The sequence below is a fragment of the Molothrus ater genome, chromosome 18 (assembly GCF_012460135.2).
Source record: "Molothrus ater isolate BHLD 08-10-18 breed brown headed cowbird chromosome 18, BPBGC_Mater_1.1, whole genome shotgun sequence".
Classification (NCBI taxonomy): domain Eukaryota; kingdom Metazoa; phylum Chordata; class Aves; order Passeriformes; family Icteridae; genus Molothrus; species Molothrus ater.
Window position 1 is genome coordinate 9,867,859 of NC_050495.2, and position 26,317 is coordinate 9,894,175.

The window sequence follows — 26,317 nt, forward strand, 5'->3', positions numbered from 1 at the left end:
AAGATCAAGTCAGATGAACACATCTCTGTGTCTGGGACTTGAAAATGCCCATCAGGGATGGACAGTCTGGCCTGTCCCAAGGATTTTGCAGTTTAAGTGCTGCTCTTTTAGACAGGGAAGGGGTTGAAATGGAGGGAAAACTTCCCAGCTGGAGAGATGTTTATAATTCCTTTGGAAGAAGCTGTTCCCTGGGCAGGTGGGCAGGCCCTGGCACAGGTGCCCAGAGCAGCTGTGGCTGCCCCTGGATCCCTGGCAGTGCCCAAAGCCAGGCTGGACAGGGCTTGGAGCCACCTGGGACAGTGGAAGGAGTCCCTGCCCATGGCAGGGGGTGGAACAGAATGGGCTTTAAGGTAAACCACTCTGATTCCAGGTTCACCCTGATCTGCAGGTACCTGTCCCATGAACGAGCAGCCTTCACTGCTGCCTGAAGCTGTGGGGTTTTCTGGAGAGCAGGGAGTGAGGAAGGGGAGGGAAGAGGAGCTCACCTGCCCATTCTCTCTGTCCTCTGGGCTGTGTTGGTGAAGGATGTGCAGGCTCCTTGTGGTGACCAGGCAAAGCCAGGTGAGCTGGGGGTTGTCTCCTGAGCTGCAATGTGCTGGTTAATAGCAATATAATGTCCTATAATTAGCAGGCAAAGGACTTGCCTCCCAGCTGGCCTGTGCCAGAAGGATATAATTACAATCCCAAGGAGTGATGTTCCTCTGACCTGCAGCCAGCTTGCAGTGAGGAGGAGAAATCTCCTTTTCCTGCCTGTGTTCAGCCAGGGAAGCAGGATGGCAGCTGGAAGAGCTGCCAAAGCAGCAGGAGAGCAGCTGATAGCCAGCACTGCCATGGAGAAATGCTGCACCTCTTGTGGGTGGGAGGGAGGGGATGTCCCTGCTGGCATCCCTGGGATGCACCCTGTGTTCCTGCTGAGCTTGGAAGGGGTGACTTGTCACAGGAGAGCTCGTGGCTGTCTCTGTTCTGCAGCCCTGTGGATTGAGGCTCAGCCAGGGCCAGCACAGGCTTTTTCTGGTTTCCCACAAATCTGGATGGGCACAAAACAAAGATTCTCATTTAGGAAATAGGAGTTGCAGTGTTTGTGGAGGCTGTCATCCCTCCCAGCCAGCAGCAGGAAAATGTGCCAAGCCTGGGAGAGCGAGGTGTGAGGCCAGATCTGCCAGCCTGGCTGGCAGGGCCTGCAGGGACAGGGGAGCCCAGGCAGAGCCACATCCTCCCCACCTCTGCCCTCCCCTCCTGCTCCTGATTCCACTTGGGATTTCAGAGAGTAGCTGTTGGACACTATTGTCCATAGACCTGTGGAAAGGAAGCCAGGACCAGCAGTGTGCATGGCTGGTCACCAGAGGCTCTGCCATCCTGCTGCCTCTGCAGCAAAAACTCTTGCTTTTGGCCCCCAAACCTCTCTGTATTAATTGTGAGCAGCTCCATGGAGGTTTCACAAGAGATTTGGGATTGCTGCACACCTTGGCCACACACCCCAGTGTCCTGTCAGAAATCCAGCTCCAGGCCAGGCACGGGGGGCTGGTGGGCTCTTCAGGACTGAGGTTCAAGTCTTGTGCAGAGTTAAGCCCGGCTGACTGCAAACAAGGCAATGTCTCAAGCCTGAAAGGGCTTTGCTCCCACAACCACCAGCCCTGGAGCACTTGGGGGCTCAGCAGCACTTGGAGAAGGCATGGATGGCTGGGTGAGTATAAATCCAGAAACTGCTCTGGTTTCACACTCACTGATGCTGGAAACCTCCCTGTAAACCATGCTGCTCGAGGGAAGGAGCCTGGCCTGGTGCTGTGCTCTGTGCTGGCAGCAGGATTGCTGATCTCTGCCCACCTGGAGAGGAGAGAGGCACCAGCACCCAGAGGAACCCCCACCCTGGGCTGCCTGTGGGTTTTTTTCACTCCATCTGTGCTGGAAGGGGAAGGAGCTGGCAGTGCCACCGTGTCTGATTTGCTGTGACTCCACAGCCATCCCAGCCCCTGGGAGCACATTTTCAAACAGCTCCATGACATCTAATGGAAAAGGTTTCTTCCTTCCCTTGCCATTATGCTCTGCTGTCACTCGGGTGATGTGCTCCATGCTTTTCCTCCTCCCATGCCCATCCCCATGCCTTTGCCCATGGCACAGTCCCTGCCTGGCCATCCTGGATGAGCCGCAGTGGGAGCAAACCCATCAGCACCTGGCTTCCCTCTGGCTTCCCTGGGCAGGGAGCCTGCCACTGCAGGGGGTAATTGGGTTTCCTTCTGCCTCTGCCTCTCTCTCCCCCCAAATCCAGCAGAAATAATTGGAAAGGAGAGGTGTGAGTCTGTGCCTGGCACCAGAGAGGAGAACATTAAAGGCCGGAGCTGTGCCTCATTCGCAGCTCCCGCCGGTAATTGCTGTGTTGTGTTTTCTAATTAGCGCCGCAGTGGGGGGGATGCTGCTCCCCTGCACGGCCCCACTGGGGTCAGCCCTGTCCCCTCGGCTTCCCTCACCCCTGCACCTCGCCTGTTCCCTGGATCCATCTCCCTGGAAGCCCCTGCTGGCTCCCAGTGCCCAGGGAAAGCTCCTGGCCAGCCCTGCTGTGGATCTGGAGCGGGTGTCCCCTCCGCTCCTCTCCACGTGTGGGTGGCCTGGACTGCTCTGAGCTGGGGAGGAAGGAAGGGCCAATTTCTGCCCAGGCTGATGTGGGTCAGCATAGCTGGCACCCTGAATCCAGAGCCATCCTGCTCCTGTGGGTACCCCCTGGCCACCCTGAGTGCTGGGTTTTGGTGTCCAAAGGACACGTTGGTGTTTCAGTGCACAGACTGAGCATTGTCTGAGACCTCCCTTTGAGCAAATACTCTGCTCCTGTTCCTTCAGCAAATATTCTGCTGCCCCCAGGCAATGTCCTTGATATTTTTCATGGAGAGAGAGAGAGAGTAGAGCGTGCCCATGGGCTTTGCCTCCCATTTTTCCTAGCTAGATGGGCATTTCCATGGCTCAGGAGCTGTCCCCTTGCCTCTCCCTTCACCCAACTGCAGCATTTGAGTTGCTCCAGGCATCCTGGGAGTCCCTGTCACCCCCACCCCGTTGCAGGAGGACCTCTGGAACCCCCAGGATCCTGAGCCCTCCAGCAGCTGAGGCTGCTCCCTCTGCTGTGCTGGGGTTTGTTTGTTTGTTTGCGTGGCTCCAGCTCGGAGGGGGCAGCAGGGAGAGGGAGGGAAAGCACCGAGCGCGAGACGTGCGGATTCATTTTGAAGCTTCATAATGGTGCATTTACACACCACGTTGCCTAAGGAAATTGGGTGGATGAATGCCTGGTCATGCTGCCAGTGCAGCAGGTTAACTCCCAGGATTTAGCTTATATCATTTCACGAGAGCGTTTATGGCCTTTACTGTGTTTATTCCCAGGTGCTCTTTGGCACTGCTGTATCCCAGGCTCCTTTTGTGTATGCACGCCTGTGTGGAGATTTTCAAATAAAATAACACATCTCTTCAGACCTGGGCCACATTAAATATTTATTGCCTGCAGTTTGTGCATATGTGTTTGATATAAATGGGTGTGAGGGGAGGGGAGGAGAAGGGGAAGAGGGAGCTTGGCAGCAGGGAAAGCATTGGCTTTGTCCTGGAATTTCTCCAGGGGATGGCACTGGAGAGGGGTGTCCAGCACGTGCTGCCTTTGGGGCTAAAAAACCTTTTTAGGGTTTTTGGACAAAGTGGGATGGCTGCATGCTTTGCTGCTCAAGCCACAGGTTCCTTCTGTGGGACAGGAACCCCCTTATCTCCCCATTCTTGGCTTTCCATTGACACTGCAAAACTTGTCTGAAATGCTGTTGGATATGGAGGTTGTTGTGGTCTGCTGGATTCGCCTGTTTCCCTTTCTACATCCAGAAAGCTTAGATAAAACCAGTTTATTCCAGCACAGAAGCTGCAGGATGGCAGAGGCTGAAGGGTTAGAGCGAGGAAATCCAATCATAAAAAATGCCCAGGATCCCTGGAGTTGGAGGGATGACACCTCTGGGGATGGAGGAGCTGTTCTGGAAACAGAATAATTCCCTGTGGGGCCATGCTCTGTGTCCTGCCTGTATCCTGTGCAGTCCAGCCCCTCTTTAAAGGTGCAAATAAATCTGTTTTGGTGGCATCTGGAGCAGCCCTGCTGACCTGGAGATGCTTTGCCCACCCTGAGCAGGGCATGGCATTCTGGCTGGATCTCCTGAGGGAAGGAGGAACAAAGCAGTTACATTAAAGAAGTTTTTTGTATTGTTAAGTTTTATATCCAGAATTATCCTTCAAATGCAAGCTGAGTTTTTTAACTGGTATTTGCTTTGGAAATGGGGCTTGCAGGGCAGCAGAGTGGCTGCAGGACACCACTCAGTGTGGGTGTGCAGCTGGCACTGCCAGGGTTTGTGGGAAAGGGTGACTCTTGCCTTCATCTCATGCTGTCCCTGCTTTTCCTTGCATTGCCAGCACCTTTGGAGAGCTCAAGACCGTCCGGCTGCCCAAGAAAATGGCAGGAACAGGATCCCACCGGGGCTTTGGCTTTGTGGATTTCGTCACCAAGCAGGATGCCAAGGTGAGCTGTGCCCTTCTGGCACTGCCCCAGGTGGGGAGGGCAGCCTGGAGGCTCTGTCCCACTGCCCAGGTTTGGGCTGGTAGCATTGCCCAGGAAAGCTGCGCTCAGGCTGAAACCCCCATGTGGACAGCAACAAAACCTACAAGCCAACCCCTAAAAGGAATAATTTTGGTGCAACTGATAAAATAACTCAAAATTCTTGTAATATGGAAGGACAGGAGCTTATTTTTCAGGTTTGCCAGCAGCAAGGTGAGACAGGATGGTTTTAACCCAACATTAACACATCAGGAAACCTCTGCACATGTCCCACCTCCAGCACCACCTTGATTTTAGGGGAGTTTTGGATATTGTGGCTGTTCCCTAATTTGTAACCCATGCAAGGCTTGTGTTCACCAGTTCTTCTGTGTGTTTTGAGAGCCCCCTGTGAGCAGCCTTACCCTGCTGCTTTCCCAGTGACTGTGCCAAAGGATCAGTAGTTATGAATTGGCCTAGTTCATTTATTTTTTGAAAGCTTTCCTGTATCTTTAAGTTCCATGCTTTTAGCAGAAACAAGGGGATTGCAGCCTGTCTGATGATGGTATCCTGCTCTCATCATTTGCCAGAGGTTCTGGAGCAGGGTGGATTTCATCCTGCTGCTGATTCCTGGTGGTTTGGGCAGGGTCTGGAAGGGAGTGGCTGTAAGCACAACCCACGGGATGTTATTGCTGGAGGGAAGGGACCACATGAGCCCCCAAAACTCCAGATTTTCCAGACTGTGAGTGCAGATGAAGGAGAGAGGAGGGGGGAGCCAGCCAGAGCCTGTGTTTATGTTTTTAGACAGCATTCATTGATCCAGGATCACAAGGGACTATTAGATCATCCCTTCCAGCCTGACCTCCTGTATAACACAGTACATGGAGTTTCTTTGTTAGTCCTGTATTGATCCTAACTCAAACTTCGCTCTGCTCAGCTTCCCTCCTCCCCTTGGGGGTCAGCTGGGGGTGCAGGGGATCCCCCCAGGAGCCTGGTTCCTCTCCCTGCACCTTGAGCTGTGCCTGTGGCTCTGCTCAAAGCAGCTTTGCTTTCACCTCTGCTTCACTGCACAGTCACTCAGGCTTTGTTCCTGGGGTTTGAATTAATCTTTTTCCCAGGGAAACTTTAGGCTTTGGATGGAAAGGTACAGAGAGAGACCTGACTGGTTCTTTACTGCTGCTCTCTGGGGGAAGCAGGCACAGCTCAGTGTTTGCTCCCCATCCCTTTTCATCCTCCCAGGGGCTGATTCCAGCTGCACTGGACAAATGGGCATCTCAGTGATAGGCAGCCCATCTATGGTGAGGGGAGAGAGCCAGGCAGGCTCTGGCCCAGGGCACAGCTCCCAAAGCTCATGGAGGGGAGCATGCAGGGAGAGAGCTGCCCTGTGGAACAACTCTCAGCAGGGTTTTCTTCTTTCCCAGCAAAGCAGCTCTTCTTCCTTCTTCATATTTTTTTTCCACCCTCATCTCTTTGAGGGATTTAATTGTCTCACAAGTGGCACATCAAGTACACTCCATTGGCCGTCTGGAAGAGGATGCACAGTGTATTGATGAATAGGATCCTGAATATTGTAAACATGCTCATAATTGGCTTAGAGTTTATTGCTGAGTGAAATGAGAGAGGAGGGGAGTGGGCCTGGAGACCTCTGAGCTGAATAGCTCTGACTGTCAGTGACGCTTTTGCTCAGAGTGGTAATCTGGAAATTGCTTATAAGCATCTTCTAAAACATGATGGGTTTGTAATAGAATAGTTAGGCTGCCTTTGTTGGGCATTTAAAGCCTGTGACCTCCCGTGTTTGTCTTTTTCTCTGAACAAGCACGGCTGCTGTGGGAGCGCACATGGAGATTTTCCACAGCCAGCACAGACACGGGGCTCCTCCTCCCAGCTCCCCGATGCTGTGCCTGCAGCTCTGCCCCATCAGGCTTGGCTTGATCTCCTCAGCCTCCCCTGCAACTCTGATGCGCTGGCAATACCAAATTAACTCCAGTTAAGGAAGCACTAAACATTTCCTGACGTTCCCTGTGCAGAATCGTTGCAGAATTGTTTTTATTTTTGAACTATTAACTGGGAAGCCGAGTTCCCACTTTTCTCCCCTGTTGATATAAAAATACATCTGGTCTCCAAATAGAAATTGCCCATTTGGGAGAGACAGCCAATGCTTTCAAAATGCACACACACGGAAGGAAAAATCCTTGTGTGCAGCTGGCATCGCGGAGAGCATCCTCAGTTGGGACCGGCTCTTGCAAGGGAGGGATATTTATCAACCTCCTAATGTTGTTGACCCTTTGTCCCTCTAATGATTCCAGCCTGGAGGCTCTTTGGCTTGAGTATTTAATAGGGCAAGGGGGAATCTGGAGGCAGAGCAGCACTGTCCTCCAAATGAGTGCAGCAGTCAGGGCTGGCGCTGTCACACCCGTGGGTGACAGACGCTGCGCTCCTGCCTCTGCTCCCGGCCCTCCCAGCACAGCAGGCTCTGCTCCAGAGCTCTGCCTGCCTCATCCCAGCAGCCTGCCCTTCCTGGGGGGTTAGCAGCCACCTCTTCACTTGGAAATTCTCTTTCTGAATCCCACAGACGTTTTTAAGCTGCTGTTCCAGCCTCTCCCTTTCCTCTCCCTGCTTTTTCCCGCCATGCTGAGCCATAATGTTAAGCTTGAACCAAACTTTGCAAAAAATGCTCAGAAATGGCATTTTAAATCATGCTCACATCCTATTCTCAAGGAGGAGAAGCCCATAGTGTTTCCATGCAACCCTAAAGCATCTGGAAAGCAAATGAGGCCTGGGAAAAGGTTTGCCAGGGATCTGCAGGCTTTGGGTGGCCTGGCAGAGGGTGTGTTACCAAATGCAGCAGAATCAGGTTTGGGCATTTCCAAAGGAGCTTTTTGTGGCAAAGGCTCTCCTTAAAGCTGTAGGAAGATACAAAGCCCTGAGAATTAGAGGGCTTTTGTGGTGAGTCTCTCTCTTGGATGAGCAGTCACCACACCTGCCTTTTTCCCTCATTTGGATACAACTCCACAAACCTCTGGCCCTTCTTTGTTCCTCCAGAGAGCTGTCCTGGGAAGGCAGATGCTCACACAGAGGAGCTGCACCCCTAAAATAGCTCCTGCTTTCTCTGAAAGCCAGCCTGCTTCTCCTTTCATACTTGTCACCTAATTAAAATATATTTTTTTCCTACCTATCTCTTCATTTGGAATAGCAGCAGTGGCAGATTTCCTCCTCTCCCTGGAAGATTTCCAGCAGTGTGGATGTATGGGGATGGCATTTCTCCCCTTCATCCCTTTGTCTTTTAAATCATCAGTGCTTTCTCTTTTTTTTTCCCTGAAAAAGTCTTAATTCCTCTCAGAGCACTGAACAGCTAGTTTTGTCTTTTAGCTCATTTCCAAAGAAGTGACATCCGTGTGTTTGTCACCTGAAATGTGCAGCTTCTCTTCTGCATTCCCAGCTCCTGGAGCCCATCTGGAAGACAGGGAGCAGAGACCCCAGTACAGGCTGGAGCTTTCTTCATCATGGGTGCAAACCAACTCATTTTGGGCATGTGTTTGGCCAGGAAGGGCCAATGTCACCAGGCTGGTGGCAGATGTGTCTCATCTGCAGCGGATTTCCTGCACATAACACAACCTGATGGCAGCATCTGCCTTCTGTGTTGCTCCATGACCTTTCCCAGCAAAACTAGAGGATGGCAATCCCATGAGGAGGAGGAGGAGGAGGAGGAGGAGGAGGAGGAGGTGGGGGCAGAGAAGTGGCTCAGTGGAGCAGAGCCCACCACATGCCACGTTCATCATGGCCTGCCCTCCTCCATGACCTGTGGAGCACAGATGGGCTGTGTGCTGTCACCCAACTTCCCTCTTCCTTGTGCTGTGGGAAGGAGCAATCCAAAAATAGGAATTAACAAAGGAAATGCAGTGTTTAGAGCCATGGGTTGTGTGCCAGGCTTTGGAAAAGGCTCCTGGTGCCAACACAAACAGCCCTCACAACTCCCTCCCACCACCTCCCCACAATGTTTGTTTAAGCCAACACATTGCTCTGCTAATTGGGAGATAGGCCTTGAAAACACAGCAGCAGCAAATAAAAACAGCTGGAGCTTGCAGCTCTTCCAGGAGGAATGTGCCCCTGGAAAAGGGGACACTCTGCCCTGCCAGGATCACCCTGGGGGTGCTGGGACAATGGGAGATTCACCCATGCCATGGTGGAGCTGGTGCTCCTCATCACTGCTTTACAGCACATGAGGGTTATATGAGTGAAAGGACTGTGGAAAGAGAGGAAAGCTCAGGTTACTGGAAAATGGGATTTTTTTAATGAGTTTCATAACCCAGCAGCTCAAGGAGGGTCCTGAGGACCCTGTGGGCAGCAAAGCAGGACAAGCCCCTCTGCCCAGAGATGTGGCATTTGGGGACAGCTGCAGTGGTTCAGAGCTGCTTTTAGCAGGTGGCTCAGAGGGGAGGTGTGGACTTCTACAGGACAGCTTGGGGGCTGGTTTGGGGCCTCCAGATGGGAGCACAAGGCCCTGCTGGACAGCAGGATGTCTGTCTGATCCTACAGATGCCATTTTTGTTCCAGAGATTTGCAGAGCTCAAAACCTGAGCTAATCTCAGCCTTAGCTGGAGTTTTTGAAAAAGCATTTGGGGCATTTCTCTCCCTCCGTGCCCAGCCTTTACTGTGGAGCACTTTGTGGGCCCCTGGGGATAAAAATATTTGGCCAGTGTGTTTGTGTATTTGCATTGTGGGCCCAGTCCTGCTCAGTCCTGAATTTCCTTGAAATTCTGTGGGAAATAAAGACAAAATCAAACTTCCCTAGACTGAGTCAGTGCTTTCTGGGTGTCTCTGCTGGTTGGCTAGGGGCAGAGAAAGCCATCTGAGCTCTGGGCTGGCTGGCATGTTTGTATTCAACATCAGCAAGAGATTCCAGCTGTATGGGTGTTACCAAACAGGACCTAACACCAGGAAACCTCTGGATTTCTGCATCAGAGCAAACCACCACAGGCATAAAGAGCAGAGGGCTTCTGTGCTGGCTTCTGCTCTGCCACGTGTGCTGCCACCATGGCCAAGTCACCAAATGGTTGGCAGGAGAAAGACAGTTTTCCATCTTGCTTCCAGAGCAGAAAGGAACTCCTCTGTCACAGCTGAGCTGTGCTTCCCTGTGTTCCAGCAGAGAACAGGGTGCTGGGCAGTCACAGGGTCCCACCCAGAGCTGCAGAGGCTGCAGCACTCCCGGCTCAGGGGGGTCCCACCCTGTGCTGGGTTCCAGCCTGCCCCCCAGGAGCAGAGCCAGCAGCAGTGGTGATGGGAGTGTGCTCTGCTGCAAGTGCAGGGAAGATAAATGACCAAGTCAGAGCCTCTGATGGAGATGGATCCTGCCCCATCAGAGCAAAGCACTCCCAGTACGATGTTCTCTGATGGCCTTTCCACCCCGGGGCAGAGGGAGCAACATTTCTGCCTTTCCCTCCTATGAGCCTGTTCTTATTTTCTCCTTTAATTTCTTTTTTTTTCTCTCTCTCTTTGAATTGTGCAGAAAGCCTTCCAGGCCCTGTGCCACAGCACCCATCTGTACGGCCGCAGGCTGGTGCTGGAGTGGGCGGACACGGAGGAGACGCTGGAAGCCCTGCGCCGCAAAACCGCCCAGCACTTCCACGGTAACCCCTGCTCTGCTGCCACTGCCACCCTGCTGGGGGCTGCCAACTCCCTGCTGCAGCCTCAGCACGCTGGGGGAGGCAGCCAGGCCAGGCCTTTGTCTGGCAGCTCTGCCTGTGAGCTGTTAACTCTGCGTGTGCCCGGGCACCGCGGTGCCACCTGGCAGCCACAGCGCCTTTGCTCCCTCCCCTGCCTGCTCCCGAGGTGGGGACAGGCTCTGTGCATGCAGCACGTGGAGTTAAAAGGGAAAACTGTGTGTTGATGGGATGCAGAAGGGGCTGCTTGGCTCAGGCTGCTGGGAGTGACAGCTCTGCAGATGACAGCACTGCAGGCTCCTATTGACAGCCATCGACAGGCACAAATGCATTGCTTGGCAAATATTTATGTAGGAAGGGCTCCCCTGGGCTGCAGGGCTAAGCTGGAGATCAATGCTCCTCCTCCTGCATCCCCTCCCTGCTTCCCCTCTCCATCACCACATGCCCATGGCCCGGGGGTTTGGCAGCAGCTGTGGGGCTGCACATCCCTGCTGAGGGGAGAGCAGCACACCTCAGTTATTCAGTGATCCTGACTGATCCAGTGATCCCCATGTTGAAATGGTTCAGGGCTGCTCATTCCAGGCTGGGCAAGCTGCAGTTTGGTGGTGGCAGGGCTGAGGGGTGGATGTGCCCACCCAGAACCCAGCAGTGGAGTGGGGACATGTTGTGCATGTGGAGAAAACAGCAGGTGAGATGTTTCAACACCCAGTTTTATCTTCAGGATCTCCTTCCCCCCTTTCCACTCTGCTCAGTGTAAGGGGAAATAAGCAGTCTTGGCTTTAGGATCCTTGCAGACTCTCAGCAGATGTGGCTGTGAGCTCTGCCACCTCCCCCAAGCTCTGCTTATCCCCAGTTTTTGCCTGTCTTTGCTCCAGCCTCCTTGTCTGGGCTCTTCCTCACCGAGCTGGGGCCCTGGGGAGGGCAGCAGGAAGAGCATTTTCACATCCCAGCAGGAATGCAGCCTTGGAGCTGAAGTGGTTCCAGGGTCTCAGCTGAGAAACAGGAGCAAGGCTGCCACTCCCCATCTTTAGGGATGGGAAACAGGATGGCAGCACAATCCCTGCTGTGCTCCAGCCTGTCTCAGGAGCATCCAGTGACTCCAAACTGCCAGTGGCTAATGCTGTGGCAGAGCAGGGTGTGCCAGGAGGGATCTGTGCCAGGAAAGCCAGGCTGGGGCACACCCATAGGCACCAGGGTCTGGCTGGTGCCCAGGACCAGGTCTCAACCTCTCTGTGACACACTGGAGGGTCAGGGGTGGGATTTTATTCCCTTGGGAAGTGCCTGCTCCTGATTTCAAGGCACTGTGGGGTGCCCAGTGGCTCTGAGGTGAGGAGGAAGCTACACCCTGTCCCTCTGTGGGTGATAGTGATAAAGAGGGGAAAAAAGGCTGGCCCCACTCTGCCCGCACCCCTCTGGAACGGGGATGCTCCTTCAGCTTTCCTCCCTGGTGGGGCTAGAGGCTGCTTTTCCCACATGGAGCAGGGATGGAGAGGATGCAGAGCACACACAGCACCCAACAGCCAGGCTGACACCGTGCATCTCTTTTCACTGGTGGTACAGCCCAGAAACCAGGATTTTTCCTACTGATCCCCATTTCCCCAAGCCTCCTCCTCTCCCCATAGGGCACAGGAGCAGCTCAGACATCCCTGTGCTGTGTGTCCCATGAGTTTTCCTCTGCCAGCACAGTGTGGGTGAACTGTGAGGGTCTTCCCACAGCTGCAGTGGCCAGGTCCCCATCCCGAGCTGGGAATAGGAAAGAAAAGATCCTTTCAGGTCTTCAAGCCTCAGGAAACGATCAGGACTGAGGTCTGTGGTGTCCCCAGCTCTAATGTCACCCTCATCATCTTTGTCTTAGTATTTCAAGGTCCTGACCTGGGCTGTGACAGACGTGTCCTACCACTCTGCTCCCTGCTACAATTACACACCTTATTTCTAGAGATCATTTAGAGAGATTGGGCTTCCAGTTCCAGTCTCTGCTGTTATTTGTGAAGGAGAGGTCTGGTCTCCCAAATCTTTTCTCCATGCAGGCATTTGTCATGGCAATCAAACCACTTCTGAGCCGACTTTTCAATAGGTCTAATAGATGCAATAAAATGGAATAGGCTTCCTTCCCATTTTGTGTAGTTTTCAGGTCATTCTTTATGGCTTGTTCTGAGGCTTTGTAATGTTCCAGGAGAAAGTGAGGAGCCCAGGAGTGGTCACTGACTGCCACGGGTGGTTTCAGTGGTTCTGTCAGGAGTGAAGCCACAGCCCAGCCCTGAGGCCTGGCACCTCAGCCCTGCTGGCTCCCAGCACAGTCTGGGAGGGGCTTCAGGCTTTTTGCTCATTTCTGAGGATCTGCTCTTCATCCTGGGGCAGAAGGCACTTAGAGAAAAAAAAAAGACACTGAGTTTTGTTCGCACCCCACTATTAATCTGGGGGCAATTTTAATTGTTGTAAGGTGGCTGGAGGGCCTGAGGGCCTGGCCAGGGACAGGCTGTGTGGATAAAATCAGTGACTCTTAACGTGGGAAGGAGCAGCCAGGGAAAGCTTGGCCAGCATTTATCCCTGGACCCTCTAGTGCAGCCCATAACCTGCAGCAGGGCTGTGACAAATGCCACAGCAGGGCAGGGACAGGTGACAAACACTGCCAGCAGCAGCAGCTCGGCCTGGCTTGGGCAGGGGGATCTTCCCTTTGGAAAAGAAGGATCACTGAAGCTTTGGAAACCAGCAGGGTGGCTGTCCTGGCTCTGGGACCAAGGGATCTCACTGGGGCAAGGGGCAGCCATGGATGTGTGCCCTGTGCAGGGGGAACACTCCAGACTCATCCCTGCATCCCCAAATGACGGAGCCACCGCTCCAAAGGGCTGGGAGCAGCTCCAACCCCTTCCTCCCCCAGCTCCATCCTGAGGGGAGCTTGGCAAGCACTGCCCACCCCTCAATGTGCTCTGCTCTCTCCCAGGGCTGTGCAGGGAAGGCTCTGGCTCCCAATCCCACTAAATGCCCGTTCCTTGTGCTCCTCAGACCAAGCATGCATGGAAGGGAAGGCTCTGGCTCCCAGTCCCAATAAGTGAGAATTCCTCAGCCCAGGCCATGCAGGGAAGGCTCTGGCTCCTAATGCCTCGAGCTCCTCAGCCCAGGCCATGTGGGGAAGGCTCTGTTCCCAATCCCGCTAAATGCCAATCCCTCTGCTCCTGTGCAGGGAATGCCAATCCCAGCTGTGCAGGGAAGGCTCTGGCTCCCAATCCCACTAAATTATAATCCCTCCCTCAGCCCAGGGAAGGCTCTGTTCCCAATCCCACTAAACACCAATCCTTCAACCCGGGCTGTGCAGGGAGGGCTCTGTTGCCAATCCCACTAAAGGCCAATTCCTGGTGCTCCTGGTGCAAGGAGGGCTCTGTTCCCAATCCCACCGAAGGCCAGTTCCTGGTGCAGGGAGGGCTCTGTTCCCAATCCCACCAAAGGCCAATTCCTGGTGCAGGGAGGGCTCAGTTCCCAATCCCACTAAAGGCCAATTCCTGGTGCAGGGAGGGCTCTGTTCCCAATCCCACTAAAGGCCAATTCCTGGTGCTCCTGGTGCAAGGAGGGCTCTGTTCCCAATCCCACCAAAGGCCAATCTCTGCTCCTGAGCCCGCCCCGCCGCTCTCCCGCCAGGCCTAACGGGGGCAGCCAGCTGTGCCGGGCCGCTTTCCTGCTCCTTGCCATCGATCAAAGCATTAAATTGACAGATGGGGAATTTCACCACGCCGGGAGGGGAAGCAACGACTTGTGGGGGGGTTATGATGGTGTGTGAGGCGGGGGTTCAGCTGGGAGGGCCGTGGGTGGCTGTAGAGCAGCCGAGCCCCGCTGTGGCTCATCCCTGGTTATTTACAGCTGTGCCTGGATGCAGGGGTAGCCAGGGAAGGCACGGTCCTGATCCTCCTGCTGGGCTGGGAAAGTCTTGCTGCCTCCATCCCCTGTGCCAGATCGCTCCTCCTTTGGCCTCCATCCCCCAGGTTTCCTTTTCCCTCACCTCCCAACCGCTGGGCTCCCTTTTTTTCTCCTTTGTCCTTTCCTATTTCTTTTTTTTTTCCTTAATTTTTTTTTTTTTCTCGAGAGCATCTGTAACTAATGCAAACACATGCCGGAGCCGGGGAGTAAAACCCTGCAGGATTAGCGTGGCATCCACAACCCTGCCACGTTCTAATCCCGTGGTAATCCCCCTCCTGGCCCACCCCCGCCGGCTTTGCCCATTGTTTAAAGGAAGCAAATGGGATCGTTAGCGGGCAAACCTTAACCAGCTTGGAGCAGCAGAACGGAAGGAAGCCCAACCAATGTGCTCCCCCACCCTCCTGGGTTTTTATTTTCCCCTTGTTAGACAAGAGGGGGATGCTGCTGGTGCTGCCCGTGGCCGAGCTGGTGAATCTGGGGGGTGCAGTGGGGGATTGCCCTGCCAGAGCCCTGCCAGGTGCTGCTCTGCTGAGGGATGTTCCCTGGGCACCCAGCATCCCATATCCAGCTTTTCCTCTGCTGTGCAGCCTCAGCATTGTGGGATCTCCATGAGGCTCTGGTTGGGAAGGGGTGGCAGGTACAGGACATGCTCCTACAGCAGATTTGGGAGATGAGACCACATTTGATGCCATTCCAAAGGAGGAGAGCTGGGAGCAGAGTAGAGAGGGAGAACTGCTGAGCTGGCACCTTCCTCCAGGGTGGGTTATCCCTGGTGCCTTTGGGTGATTGCACTGGGAAGAGCTGCTGGAGGGTCTGGGGGTGGCACCTTGTGGCCCCCATGGCTCCCCTGAGGTGGATGCTGGGAGGGCAGCGGGGTCCATCAGCACCCTCGTCCCCCTCCTGTCCCCACAGCCCCCAGGGAGAAGGGAGGCAGGTTCTGGCTCTCTGTCAAAGAATTAATTGAAAAATAAAATCATTAGATGGGAACTCCAGAAATGCAAAAATTGTTGGGAGTTGGGGGGAGGCGGGGGGGGGGGGGGATGTGAGCTTTTGTCAGGTTAATTTCTTCTGTATTGATGTTTTGTGACATTTACTTGTTGTTTATCTCCCGCAGCAGCTGTAATACTAAAAGAAAATGCACAGCTTGTTCCATTTATTTATTTTACACCTTTTCTTTAGTCCTATGGTATGTTTGTTTGTTTGAGAAACCCAGCGAGGCTTTTGATGTCTGAAAGCAGGATTTAAACAGCTGTTCTCCATGTGCTGCGAGCGAGCTGGGGAGCCAGGGGGGGAGAGGGGGCTGTGCCACAGCTCCTGCCGGGAGGGCACTGCCTGCCCAGCAGAAAGGAGGCTGTCAGCCTCACATCAGGGACCAAATGGCTTTGTCACCTCAGAGCCAGGGCTGGGCTGTTCCCTCAGGTGCTGGCAGCCCCCCAGGGTTCCCCCCTGTGCTGCAGGCATTGGGAGGGATGTGTGCAGGGCGCTGTGTGCCACAGGCAGTGCCAGGGCAGGAGGGGCAGAGCAGGGACATGGTCCCCCCCAGGTGAGGGATGTGCTGCTGGGATGGGGTGGTCCCAGCCAGGGTGTTGGTGGGGCTGTGTCCTGCCAAGAGCCCTGATGAGCTCCTGCTGAGGCTTGCAGCCACTTTTCCACGGGGAGATGGTGAATTTCACAGTGAATTGGGGTCAGCAGGAAGGGTTGGCATCACCATCATCTGTTTGGGTGCTGTTTGCTCCCAGCCAGTGAACTAAAGCACGGGTGGAAGGTTTTGGAATCCCAGCTCCTTCCAGGACCTGCCTGGGGAGGAGAAGTAGGTGATGATGACCTTCACCTGGAAGGATATCCTGCCCCCTCAGCCCCTCCTAAGGTGGGTCCAGGTTGTAATTTTTGCTTTTCTCTCCCCCCCTTTGCTCCCACCTTGGCCTGGACAGACTCCCCAAAGAAGAAAAAACGATCGGAGCTTTTGAATGAAATCATGGAGCACCTGGAAGAGGAGGACACTAACAAGGATGAGGATATCTAACAGCTGCCTGGGCTCTGGTGAGGTGGGTACTGGGGCAGGGTGGGCACAGCTGGCCCTAAAAGTCACAGTGTCCTTGCTGCAGGGTCGGTAGCACCAGGAGCAGGAGAAGGTGGAATTCCAAAGGCTCGGCAGCTTCCAAGCAGGAATCCCACCCTTTGCCTGTCCCTCTGCAACCCCAGAGGCTCCTGGCTGTGGTCCCAGGGGTTACAGCCCAGATTTGGCTCGGTTTGAACCCAGTGTTGAAGTGAGTGCATGCCCTGGGTGTGTTCTGTGTGCTCCCCTGGCTGTTGGCATCCCCAAGGGAAAGGCAGCAGAATTTCTGCTGTCAGAGTGTGAATTGTCCCTCCCTGTGGCTGGGGGAGAACAGATGGGCTGCCAAAAAATCAAAATCCTTGTTTGGACACCAACCTGCAGCTGCCACCATGGCACAGACAGTTTGGCAAAGGCCTTTTCCCTGCCAGCACAAAAATCTCCACAACTTCTCTCCCTCCAAAAGCAGCACACCCCAAGTGAGTCCTGGCTGCCATCACTCCTCCTTGGTGTGTCTTGGGGCAGCGTCTCAAGGCTGGAAAATTAGGGATGGCAGGAGGGAGTCAGGATGAAATGGCTCCCTGAGGTCAAACCCTGCAGTCCTGCCAGCCCCTCTGATCCTTCTGAGACCCCCAGGCTCACCCTGTGTGGGCTCAGGAGAGGTGAGGTGGGCTCGTGGTGTCCTCTGTGTGTGTGTGGCCACTGTGGAAACCCTGAGTATCTGGTGGGAGTCTGTTCACAGCAGCTGAGCTGGGTTAAACCACACTGCCTGCTCCATGCAGGGCCACTGCAGGAGTGCCAGGGCTTTGGGGTGACATCTGTAGGGCTTTGGGGTGACATCTGTCCAGCTCTGATTTTGGGTGCCTCCAGGTGTGTGTGCTGTGCTGCTCAGAGCCCAGCTCTGTGCTTACAGACATGTCCTGTCCCAGCTTTTCTGCAAAATTCCCAGAACAGGGCTCATTGCTGAGCTGCAGTCCCAGGCTGAGCTCCAGTGCTGTGACACCCCTTGCTGGTCCCCCAAACTGTGCTGCAGCTCCAGAGCCCTGCTGCTGCCACTGAGAGCTTCCCAAACCTCACAGCAGCCACCCCTGCCAGGACCTGGCTCAAGGGACAGACCAAAATTCAGGAATAGCCCCTTGGGATGTCTCAGGGCTGTGGTGTGAAACCTCATTCTGGAACAGCAAGTGGGGAAACTGAGGCACAGGTGTGGAAGCAGTGCTGTCAGAGGGGGTGGCAGTGTCACCTGAAGTGGTGACAAGCTTGATTCCCCTTTTTTTGCTTGGCATTGATGAGTGGCATTCCTGTCCCTGTTCCCCACTGCCTGCAGCACCTGCCCCAGCACTGGCACAGCTCTGCACCAGGGGGTCACTGCAGTGAAATCTCAGCCCTAGCTAAGTTTAATTTCAGTCCAGCAGGGATGTTTGACCATCCTGCCTAGGCAGGACCAGCCCAAGTCCAGCACAGAGGACAGAGAAGCTGGGCAGGCTCCTCTCCAGGCACATGCATCACCCAGCACATGATTTCAGCAAAGCTCTGCAGCATTGCAGGTTGGGCATGGATTTTCCTGTGGGGTTTTTTTTTCCTGTTTTTTCTTTTTTTTTTTTTTTTCCCTCTTTCCCTTCATTGTCTTTTGTGGCAGGGCAGGTTTCTTGCTGAGTGTCTCTGAGGTCTGCAGCAGCGACGAAAAGGATTAGCACAAGCAGAGCATGTAGGCTTTAGAGAACAGAGCAGAGTTTGGTTTCAACATCTAATTCAATTTGTTCTGCCGAGATTGAAATATGAAATGGTTGCCAGTCAAACGTTCAAAGGGGGAGGAGGGAGGAAAGAAGAGAGGGAGCCTTCTCAAATTTAAATTTTAATGAAAATTAATTTAACCCTTTGATATGTTTTAAAACATGTTATTTCCCAGGCTGGGAACAGGCTGGAAAACATTCATGAGGGTTTTTTTTTCCCCTGTACCTTCAAACATAATGAAGATTTTCTTTTTCCCTTAATGATACTTATCTTGTGGAGCAGTTTGACATTAGTTAATTTTTCAGGCAATTTGGTATCAAGGAAATCTGTTTGATGTGAGCAGGGGGGGGCTGTGTATGTGTACACAGATATATATGTGCCTGGACATTAATTATGGAAGTGCTGATCACAGCTCTGGAGAACAGTTGGAGTTAATTCCTGCTCCACTTCTTTGTTACGTACTGAGAATCCCACACGTTGCACCCCTAAAATTACAGCAGGAATTTTCTAAAAACGAGCCTACACCTGAATTAAAATGATCACTTAAGTAGGTCTGCAGAAATTCAGCACTCCCCACTGACTGTTTTTCTTTTTTCCCCCTGATCTGAAGCAATCCTAATGATAAAATAATGCAAACTCTGTTACCTGTCCACGGAGCTAAAGCAGGCAACAGCCTCCCCCTGGTCCTTAACCTCAGCAGTGCTGCTGCAATGCTCTTGTTTGCTTTGGGAGGGGGAACAGTTCCTGTTCTATTATTCAGGAAGGTTTTGTCTGTACCAAATGACGGCACACTGACGGCTGTGACTGGGCTGGGATGAGCTGCAGCCCTGTCCCCCTCGTTCTGCTGGCTCTTGACAGCCCAGGGTCAGTGTCACCGTGTGTGCCTGTCACCCCTCAGCTGCCCTGTGCTCCCTGGGCACAGCTGGGCACAGGGGGGGTGTGGTGCTCCTTGTTGGGGTGTGAGGGCTGGAGCCAGGCTGTGCTGGTGGCAGAGAAGATGAGCAGCTCCAAGCTCCAGCTCACCCATCAGCCCTGGCTGTGCAGGTGAGAGCTGGGTACAGCCACCCCCCATGGGCTCTCTGGGCTGTGCTCAGCCTCTGCTCTCCCATCAGAGAACCCAAAAGAGTGCTTGACACTCAGTTCTGGCTGCTGGGATGCACTGCAGGGTCCCTGGGGGCTTGAAGCCCTGTGCCTTGGCCAGTGGGTGTGTGTCAGGTTGTGACAGCTTCATCCAGGGTGAGACCCTGGCGAGCTGGACAGGAGCAGGAGCTGTGCTGGCTGCAGCTGCTCCCCAGGCACGCTGCAGATCCCCCTCCCCAGGGCAGCTCTGCAATTGGATTAGGATATTATTCAAATGCAGCTTTTTTACTGAATGAGAGGGTTAAGGGGTTTTAATAGAAGCAGCTCTCCCTCATTGCTGCCTGTTGCCAGAGGCCTGTGTGGGCTTTTATCTCCTTATGGGGACAGGCAGCAAAGCAAGGCAAGGCACAGAGAGAGCCAGGGAGCCTGGCTCTGCTGGGCACTGCCAGCCCCTCTGTTGTGCCACAGTGCCCTGGGAGTGCCCAAAGTGACCCCCTCCTTTGGAAAACTCCTGACCACCATCTGTGTTTTCCTCTCTGTGCCACAGGAGAGCTGGCAGGGACAGGCAGGCAGCATCTGTGAGCTCTTGGTGGTTTCCTGTCATCACCACTGCTCTGCTCCTGCAGTAAGTCAGGAATTCCAGCTCTTCTCAGCCCTTCAGGCCCATCTTCCCTGGCCTTCCTCCCAGGTGTGTCCCATGGAATGAGGTCTGGGGAGCACTTCAAGGCCAAGCAGGCACAGTAAGTGCCACTCACTCACCCTTTGCAGGAAGATGGGTCCTGCCTGCTGCCTTCCAGCCCAGCTGCTGCCTCCTGGAGCTCTGGAATCTCCAGGGGGAGGTTCAGGTTGGACTTCAGGAAGAATTTGCAAATGCAGATTGAGAGAGTTGACTTGGATGCTGGCTGGAAGATTTGGGGAGCTTCTCCTTAATCCCAGAGTCCCAGGAGAAGCCGAGTTGGAAGGGACCAATATTCCAACACATCTGGAATTCACCCTGGGTCACAGCACCACCAGTGTTTGGCACCACATCCCAGCTTCCACCAGCACCTTCCTCAGCAGGAAAAAACAGCAGGAGGAGGAGGAGGAGGAGGAGGCAGCTTCCCTGAGTGAGGCACTCTGCCTCCTGTTTTCCCTAAATGTGTGCATTGGAGAGGAAGAGAAACCGCATGGCCGGGCTTGAGAGCTCAGCCTTCGCCAGCCATGAATAATAATCAGGCTCAGTAATTCACAGTAAATAGGGATCCAAATTGGCTAATCAGGGAGGCTTTCACCCCAAACTGGAGCTGGGGAGGGAGGCAGAGCAGAGCAGAGCTGGGGGTGTGCAGGAAGTGATGGCAGCACAGGAGCAGGGAGGTGGGCAGGATCCTGGAGAAGGGAGGGTCTCACCTCCCTGGGAGCTGCAGGAGCACAGTCCCTGCGTTCCACAGGCTGTAATTAGTGCCTGGTAATTAGGTTTGTCTCTCTGTTCCAGCCCCGGGACCATGGTGGGCTGCTGTGGACCAGGGGGGTACAGAACCAGTGTCACCATGTCCCCACATGTGACATCATCCCCAGCTCAGGGTACAGCAAAGCTGCTGGAACGAGTGGTGGGAGGGCACTAAGGGCTGTGGAGTGTGTCAGGAGAGGTGATCTGGGGGGGGAAAAGGTTTTCTTTGCGTTCCCTCAACTAAAATTTGGCATTTTCTGGTTCGTTTTCTCCTACAGGAGCAAGCAGGGCAGTGGTAGGAGCTGTGTTCAGCTGCAGTGGGGTGGGCCTGGGGGGTCTCCATCTGCCAGCAGCAGGCTCTGACAGGCAGGAAACATCCCAGGGACACCCCCTGTGAGCAGGGAATGGCTCCTGACACTGGACAGAGCAGGGACAGGCAGAGTCCTTCCCTGCAAATACCCTTCCAGCAGCATCTGAAGGCACTCTTAGATCAAGTGAAGATAAAACCATGGAAAAACCCCTCAGCCCAGCCTCCCTGCAGACCTCAGCCCATGATTTGGGCTATTTAAATACATGGAGTAGGAGCTGGAAGTGCAGCTGATGAGGAGCTGGAGGAAGGCTGCCCCTGCAAGGTGTTTTGCAGCTGCTGAGTGACTTTTGAAACTGAGGAGGAGCCTCCAGCCACGTTCCCAGTCCCCTCAGCTCCCCTGTCTGGGGCACATCACCCTGCTGCTTGCCTCCTTTTCCAGCTCTCCCAGTGCTGCTGGCCTGCAGCAAGAATGGCTCTGCATCCACCACCTAACCCACAGCAGCTCTGTCCAGAGGGGATTTCCCTCCTGCCCTTTCCCTCCCTTTCCCATCTCTCCCCTCCTCACACACTGGATTAAGAGCATTCCCCAAATCCAGCACACTGGGAGGGATGGAGCCAACAAACCTCCTTCAGCTTCCTTTGCTCTGGGACTTCCTTTCCTCTGCAAGGGGGTTTGGGGTGTGCAGTGCTTCTCCTTTGGGGTGATGGGTGCTGTGTGATGCCTCAGCACCTCAGAGCTGATGGCCAGGAGCTCCCCATGCCTCCCTTAGAGCTTCAGTCATCCCTCACACCCAGAACTGGAGGTGGGCTTTGGCAGGGGTAAACAAGGACAGCTTTGTAAGCAAGGAGAGATGGAGACTAAAGCAGGGTCCTGCCTCTCCCACGTGTGCTGATCCCAAATCTTTTTTGGAGGTAAGTGTAGCCCCTGGTGACAGCCATTCCCCTGGTGCTGGTGGGGCTGAGAAATCCAGGGTTTTTCTACTTCATCAGCTTAGAAACCAGACCACAAAAGGCAAAAATCTCTCCAGGAGAGATCTGGGGCTAGGCAGCCACCCCTCTGAGCCATCCTCTGCCCCCAAAACCCAGCAGCAAAGCCCAGGCTTAACCTCAGCCCCAGCAAGGCTGAGCCCACACTGGAGCTTCACACCTGGCTGGGACAGGGGTCTCCCCTGGTGTTTTGGACAAAGCATTCATTTTTGCATTTTGTGGTTTGGTTTTAAGCTGATGATGTAGAAAACTTTTAAATTGTTCCCCCAGGCTCTGGGTGGGTGTGTGGGATGAGCTGCTGCCATGGGCTCAGCCTGAGATAGGCCCCCCTCCAGCCCAGGGCTGGGAGGATCTGAATGAGCCTGGGTTTTCCAGCAGGGCCAGCACAGGCACACACAGCCCATGGGGCTGCTCTGGTGGCCCCAAAGTCTCCGTGACACCCTGGGAACAAGGCAGGAGATGCTTTAATTCCATTTCCAGCCCAGCTCAGCGCAGTGTGTCAGCCCCAGGAAGCAGCAGGCTGGAGTGGCCCAGGAGCAATTCCAGCCAGGTGGCAGGAGAGCTGGTGCAGGGCTGCAGAGGGGCAGTCACAGCCCATCCTGCCCCCAGCAAGATGAACAGGACAGGCACATCACCCCAGGCAGCTGCAGAAAAGCAAAACCTGGCAAGTTTCTTCTTTTAATTTAAAAAAAATGAAGCAGCCAAACCAGCCCAGTGTGGTTTCAGCTGGGGGTCTGAGGCCTGGGTGGCAGCAGGAGGGGGCTCAGCAGGCAGGAGCCTTGGGCTTCGTTAGGATTCAGCCCTTGGAGCTCTCCTTTCCCTCTGATGCCTGAGTGTGATTGACACTTACAAATTACCCAGCCAAAAGTGTCGAGTCTTTGACCCCTGAGTAACATCTTTGGCAAGCCTGAGATTTGCCAGCATTTTGTCATCTAATTACTACAAATCCCTTGAAAATTCACTGGCTGGTGAATTTTTAATGCGGGACAATTTCAATGTGATGCATGGCCCAGATGGGCAGTGCAGGCTCCTTCCCTCTCCCCCCTCTGCCTCCCTGCCTGCCCTTCTCCTGCTTCCCTCCTTCCTTTGCCCCCCTTCCTCCCCCAGTCCCATTCCTTATCTCCCTCCTGCCTCTGTGCATCCCCATCCATGAAGTGCCCCGGGATCTCAGCCCCTCCTGGGCTCTCCAGCCCAGCTCAGTGTCCCCCCTGTCCCCTCTCTGTCCTGCTGAGGGAGCTGCTACATGGAATTCTTTTTTTTTTTTCCTCACCTTCTCAGGTCTGTGGCTGATGGATGGAGCAGGAGAAGCCTCCACAAGGAGCCAGCCCACTTGTTGCCAGTGGAATCCAGGGCTGATTTATGCCCTGTGTCCAGGTCCTGGGATTCCCAGCCTTTGAAATTCAGAGAGGAAAGAAAACCCTTGTCTGCTGGCAGCTCCTGAGCATCACTTCTTAAATCCAGGCAGGGATTGATTCCCTTCATCTCAGCCCAACCTGGGGGAAGAGGAACCTGGAGCAATGGACACTTCCCTGCTGACCTGGGGACTGACAGAACCTTCTCTTAATATCTGAATTAAATAATTCCTGTACATTAAAAACCACATTCTGTACATTAAAAACCATATTTTTAATTTCCCAAACTGAGCCACGTCAGAGTTTTGGTTGGCTTTGTTTCTTCCCCACAGCCAGGTAGGTTTTGGGGCCGATAGAGAGATAAGAGCAGTTTTGGGGCCGATAGGGAAATAAGAGCAATAATTCCTGTACATTACAAACCATATTTTTAATTTCCCCAGCTGAGCCACATCTGGGTTTTGTTTGCCTTTGTTTCTTCTCCACAGCCAGGTAGTTTTTGGGGCCGATAGGGAGATAAGAGCAGTTTAGGAGGGAGGCCTGGGCTCTGCTGTGCTGGGCTTTGTGCCTGTGTCATTTCTGTCCCCGCTCCCAGGCAGTCGCCTCCCGTCTCTCCCTTCCCAGCTTTCAAAGGGAAAGAGGCTTTGCTTTTCAACCAGGGTACTGCTTTACATATGTAGGCAGCTGATAAAGTATTTTCACTTCGCCCCTTTCCCCTCTGGGAATCGCTGTCTTACGGCAAAACTGTTTTGTCTGACAAGGGCTGCAACAGATTACACGTGTTGGCTGCAAACACGGGGCCTTTTTTTACCCCCTCCCCCCCCCCTTTTTTTTTTTCTTAAAAAAAAAAAAAAATCTCTATCTCTGCAGTGCCAGGAGGAGCTCTGCCTTTTGCCTCCAGCCCCCAGGAGCAGCCTGGTGCTGGGATCTGCTGGTGGCATCAGACTCCTCTGGGTGGTGCCTCTGGCCAGATTGGTTTTCTCACTGAGGTTAATTTGAGCCTGAATCCATGAAAATGTCACTGATTCCATCAGGGCTGAGCACATCAGATGGGCTGGCTCAGGGTTTGGGAGGGGGGAGATTTTAGGAGCCCTCAGCATCCAAAAATGCAGCATCCCTGGAGGTCAGGGGGACTCAGAGTGATGATGCTGAGAGCCAAGCTCCAGTGTCACACTGATCCACTCATGGTGGTCCATTCAGGACACTCCTTCCCAACCCATGGGCCAAGGGTTTCTCCCATCTCCAGCTGGGAGAGGTTTATAATTTGCTTTTCAAGTCATCTGCTCAGGCATTGAAAACCTTTACACCCTCAGGTGGCACCAGCAGGAGATGAGCAGAGCTGAGAAACCCCTGCCCAGGTTTGTCCCCTGGCTCCACCTCCTGAGCTGCCCCTCCAAAATCCCTCCCTTGTCCTCCCAGCAGCCCTGGCACCTGGAGGGAAGAAGGGCTGGGGGAAGATGGGATGAAGGGCACACTGGGATTCAGGGATGTTTTGCTGCTCAGAAGCTGCACACCAGGGCTGAGACGTGCCCAGATTGCAGAGGGAGAAAAATGAGGACACTGCAGTGCCTTGGAATGGGCACCCAAACCTGGGGGTGCCAGAGGGGGGTTTGGAGGAGAGGAGCCCTGGGAGGGAGCAGCTCATCACCAACTGATCCAGGCTGTGCCTCAGCTCCTTTTAAGGGAAAACACAAAATCTTTAGTGATGGGTTTGAAGGATTAGGATCTGGAGTTCGCCCCAGGGTGCCTGGAAATACCCAGCAGTGCCACCACTGAGGGACACCTGCCTGCTCCCAGACCTCTGGGGACCCAGCACTGGGCAGAGTTTGGGCACCTTCCCCAGGGAGAGGCCTCAGCCCTGGATCACCCGGCCTGAGGGGATCCCACTGACATTTCTGTGGGACAGCACCCTCAGCAGCACAGTCTGGCTCTGGGCACCTCGTGCTGGGCATTTCCACACCCAAGGATACCCAGAAGTTTTGTGAATCCTTACCTGCTCTTTTCCCTCTTTTCCACATTTTCCCCTTTTTTTCTTTTTTTTTTTTTTTTCCCCATTTCACATCCTCACTCATGAAATCCCATGCAAGCAACAGGTCTGGGCCCAGGGAACACTTTGCTTGCCCCGAGTTTGTGGAGATAATTAACTGTGTGTTCTCAGCTGAAACCTGCCATGGCAGCCTGGGGGCTGTGCCATCCGTGGGGGATGGACTGGGACAACCACAGGTGGAAAACACAGGAGGAACCAGCTGAGAACAGCCCCCCCTGGGCTGCCTCTTCTCTTGCTCTGTCCCTGTCCCTCAGTCTGGGCCATTCAGATCTGGGGACATCCTTTCCCAGCTTCTCTGTGCCCCACAGGAGTCAGGGATGGGCGCTGCATCCTCCCCTGCCCATGTGGGAGCAGCTCTGGTGCTTTTCCCACCTTTTCCCAAGGATTCCTGCCCCTCAGCCCCCCACAGGAGCCAGGGATGGGCACTGCATCCTCCCCTGCCCATGTGGGAGCAGCTCTGATGCTTTTCCCACCTTTTCCCAAGGATTCCTGCCCCTCAGCCCCCCACGGGCTCACCCCACTCCTGTTCCTCGCAGAGCCAGGCCTGGTGCTGCTCCTGGGAGCACGCTGGGTCCATCAGCCCAGGGGCTGACACTGCGGGCCTGGACAGGGCCCCCCACACCCCAACAACCTCCCCAGGGTCTCCCCAAGGCTGGGAAGATCCTGGCACTCCCTGACCCCCCTGCTCCCTTCGTGCCTGGCTGAGGAGAAGTAATTAGTGCCGCTTGCTCCAGCAGGCAGTGCCCAAATGTCAGGGACAGCAGAGTCATTAAGACCTGGTTTTACTCCATGTTTGCTCCCAGAGTCTGTGTGTGAGTGTGTGAGGAAATTTTGGGGTGCGAATCCAGCCCCAAAGCACCAGGAAAAGTCCCTTCCCTTCCCCTGGCTGTGCTGCCCAGCTGCCACCTGCCTCAGTTTCCCTTCTGTCACCTCTGTAAGGGACCCATCACATCCTCCATATGGGGACAATCACAGGGTTACGTGATGGGGGGGTCAGTGCTGCCCCAGGGGGTGCAAGGGGCACCCCAATACCCCTGGGGTGGCTCAGCAGCCAGGGCAAACCTCCTGCTCCCATTTAGAGCTACAAACCAGATGAGCTGCCCGTGCTTGGGTGCCCATCCAGGTGCCCCCACGCTCCCAGAGCTGGGTGCCCGAGGCTGTGGGCAGGTTTGGGGGCACAGGCAGGCACAGGGTGCTGCAGCAGGACCGTGCTGCAGCCTGCTCC

The 26,317-nt window shown here is 54.4% G+C and overlaps 1 protein-coding gene across 1 annotated transcript in view; it reads left to right on the forward strand.

The window, feature by feature from the left end:
• The window catches only part of RBM19 (RNA binding motif protein 19), a 53,281-nt gene extending 29,942 nt beyond the window's left edge, over positions 1–23,339 (forward strand). The window contains 4 exon segments of the mRNA XM_036393396.1: positions 4,420–4,525; positions 10,044–10,164; positions 16,038–16,151; positions 22,975–23,339. Coding sequence (XP_036249289.1) covers positions 4,420–4,525; positions 10,044–10,164; positions 16,038–16,129 — 319 coding nt within the window. The 3' untranslated portion in view covers positions 16,130–16,151; positions 22,975–23,339.
• Positions 23,340–26,317: the final 2,978 nt, after the last annotated feature.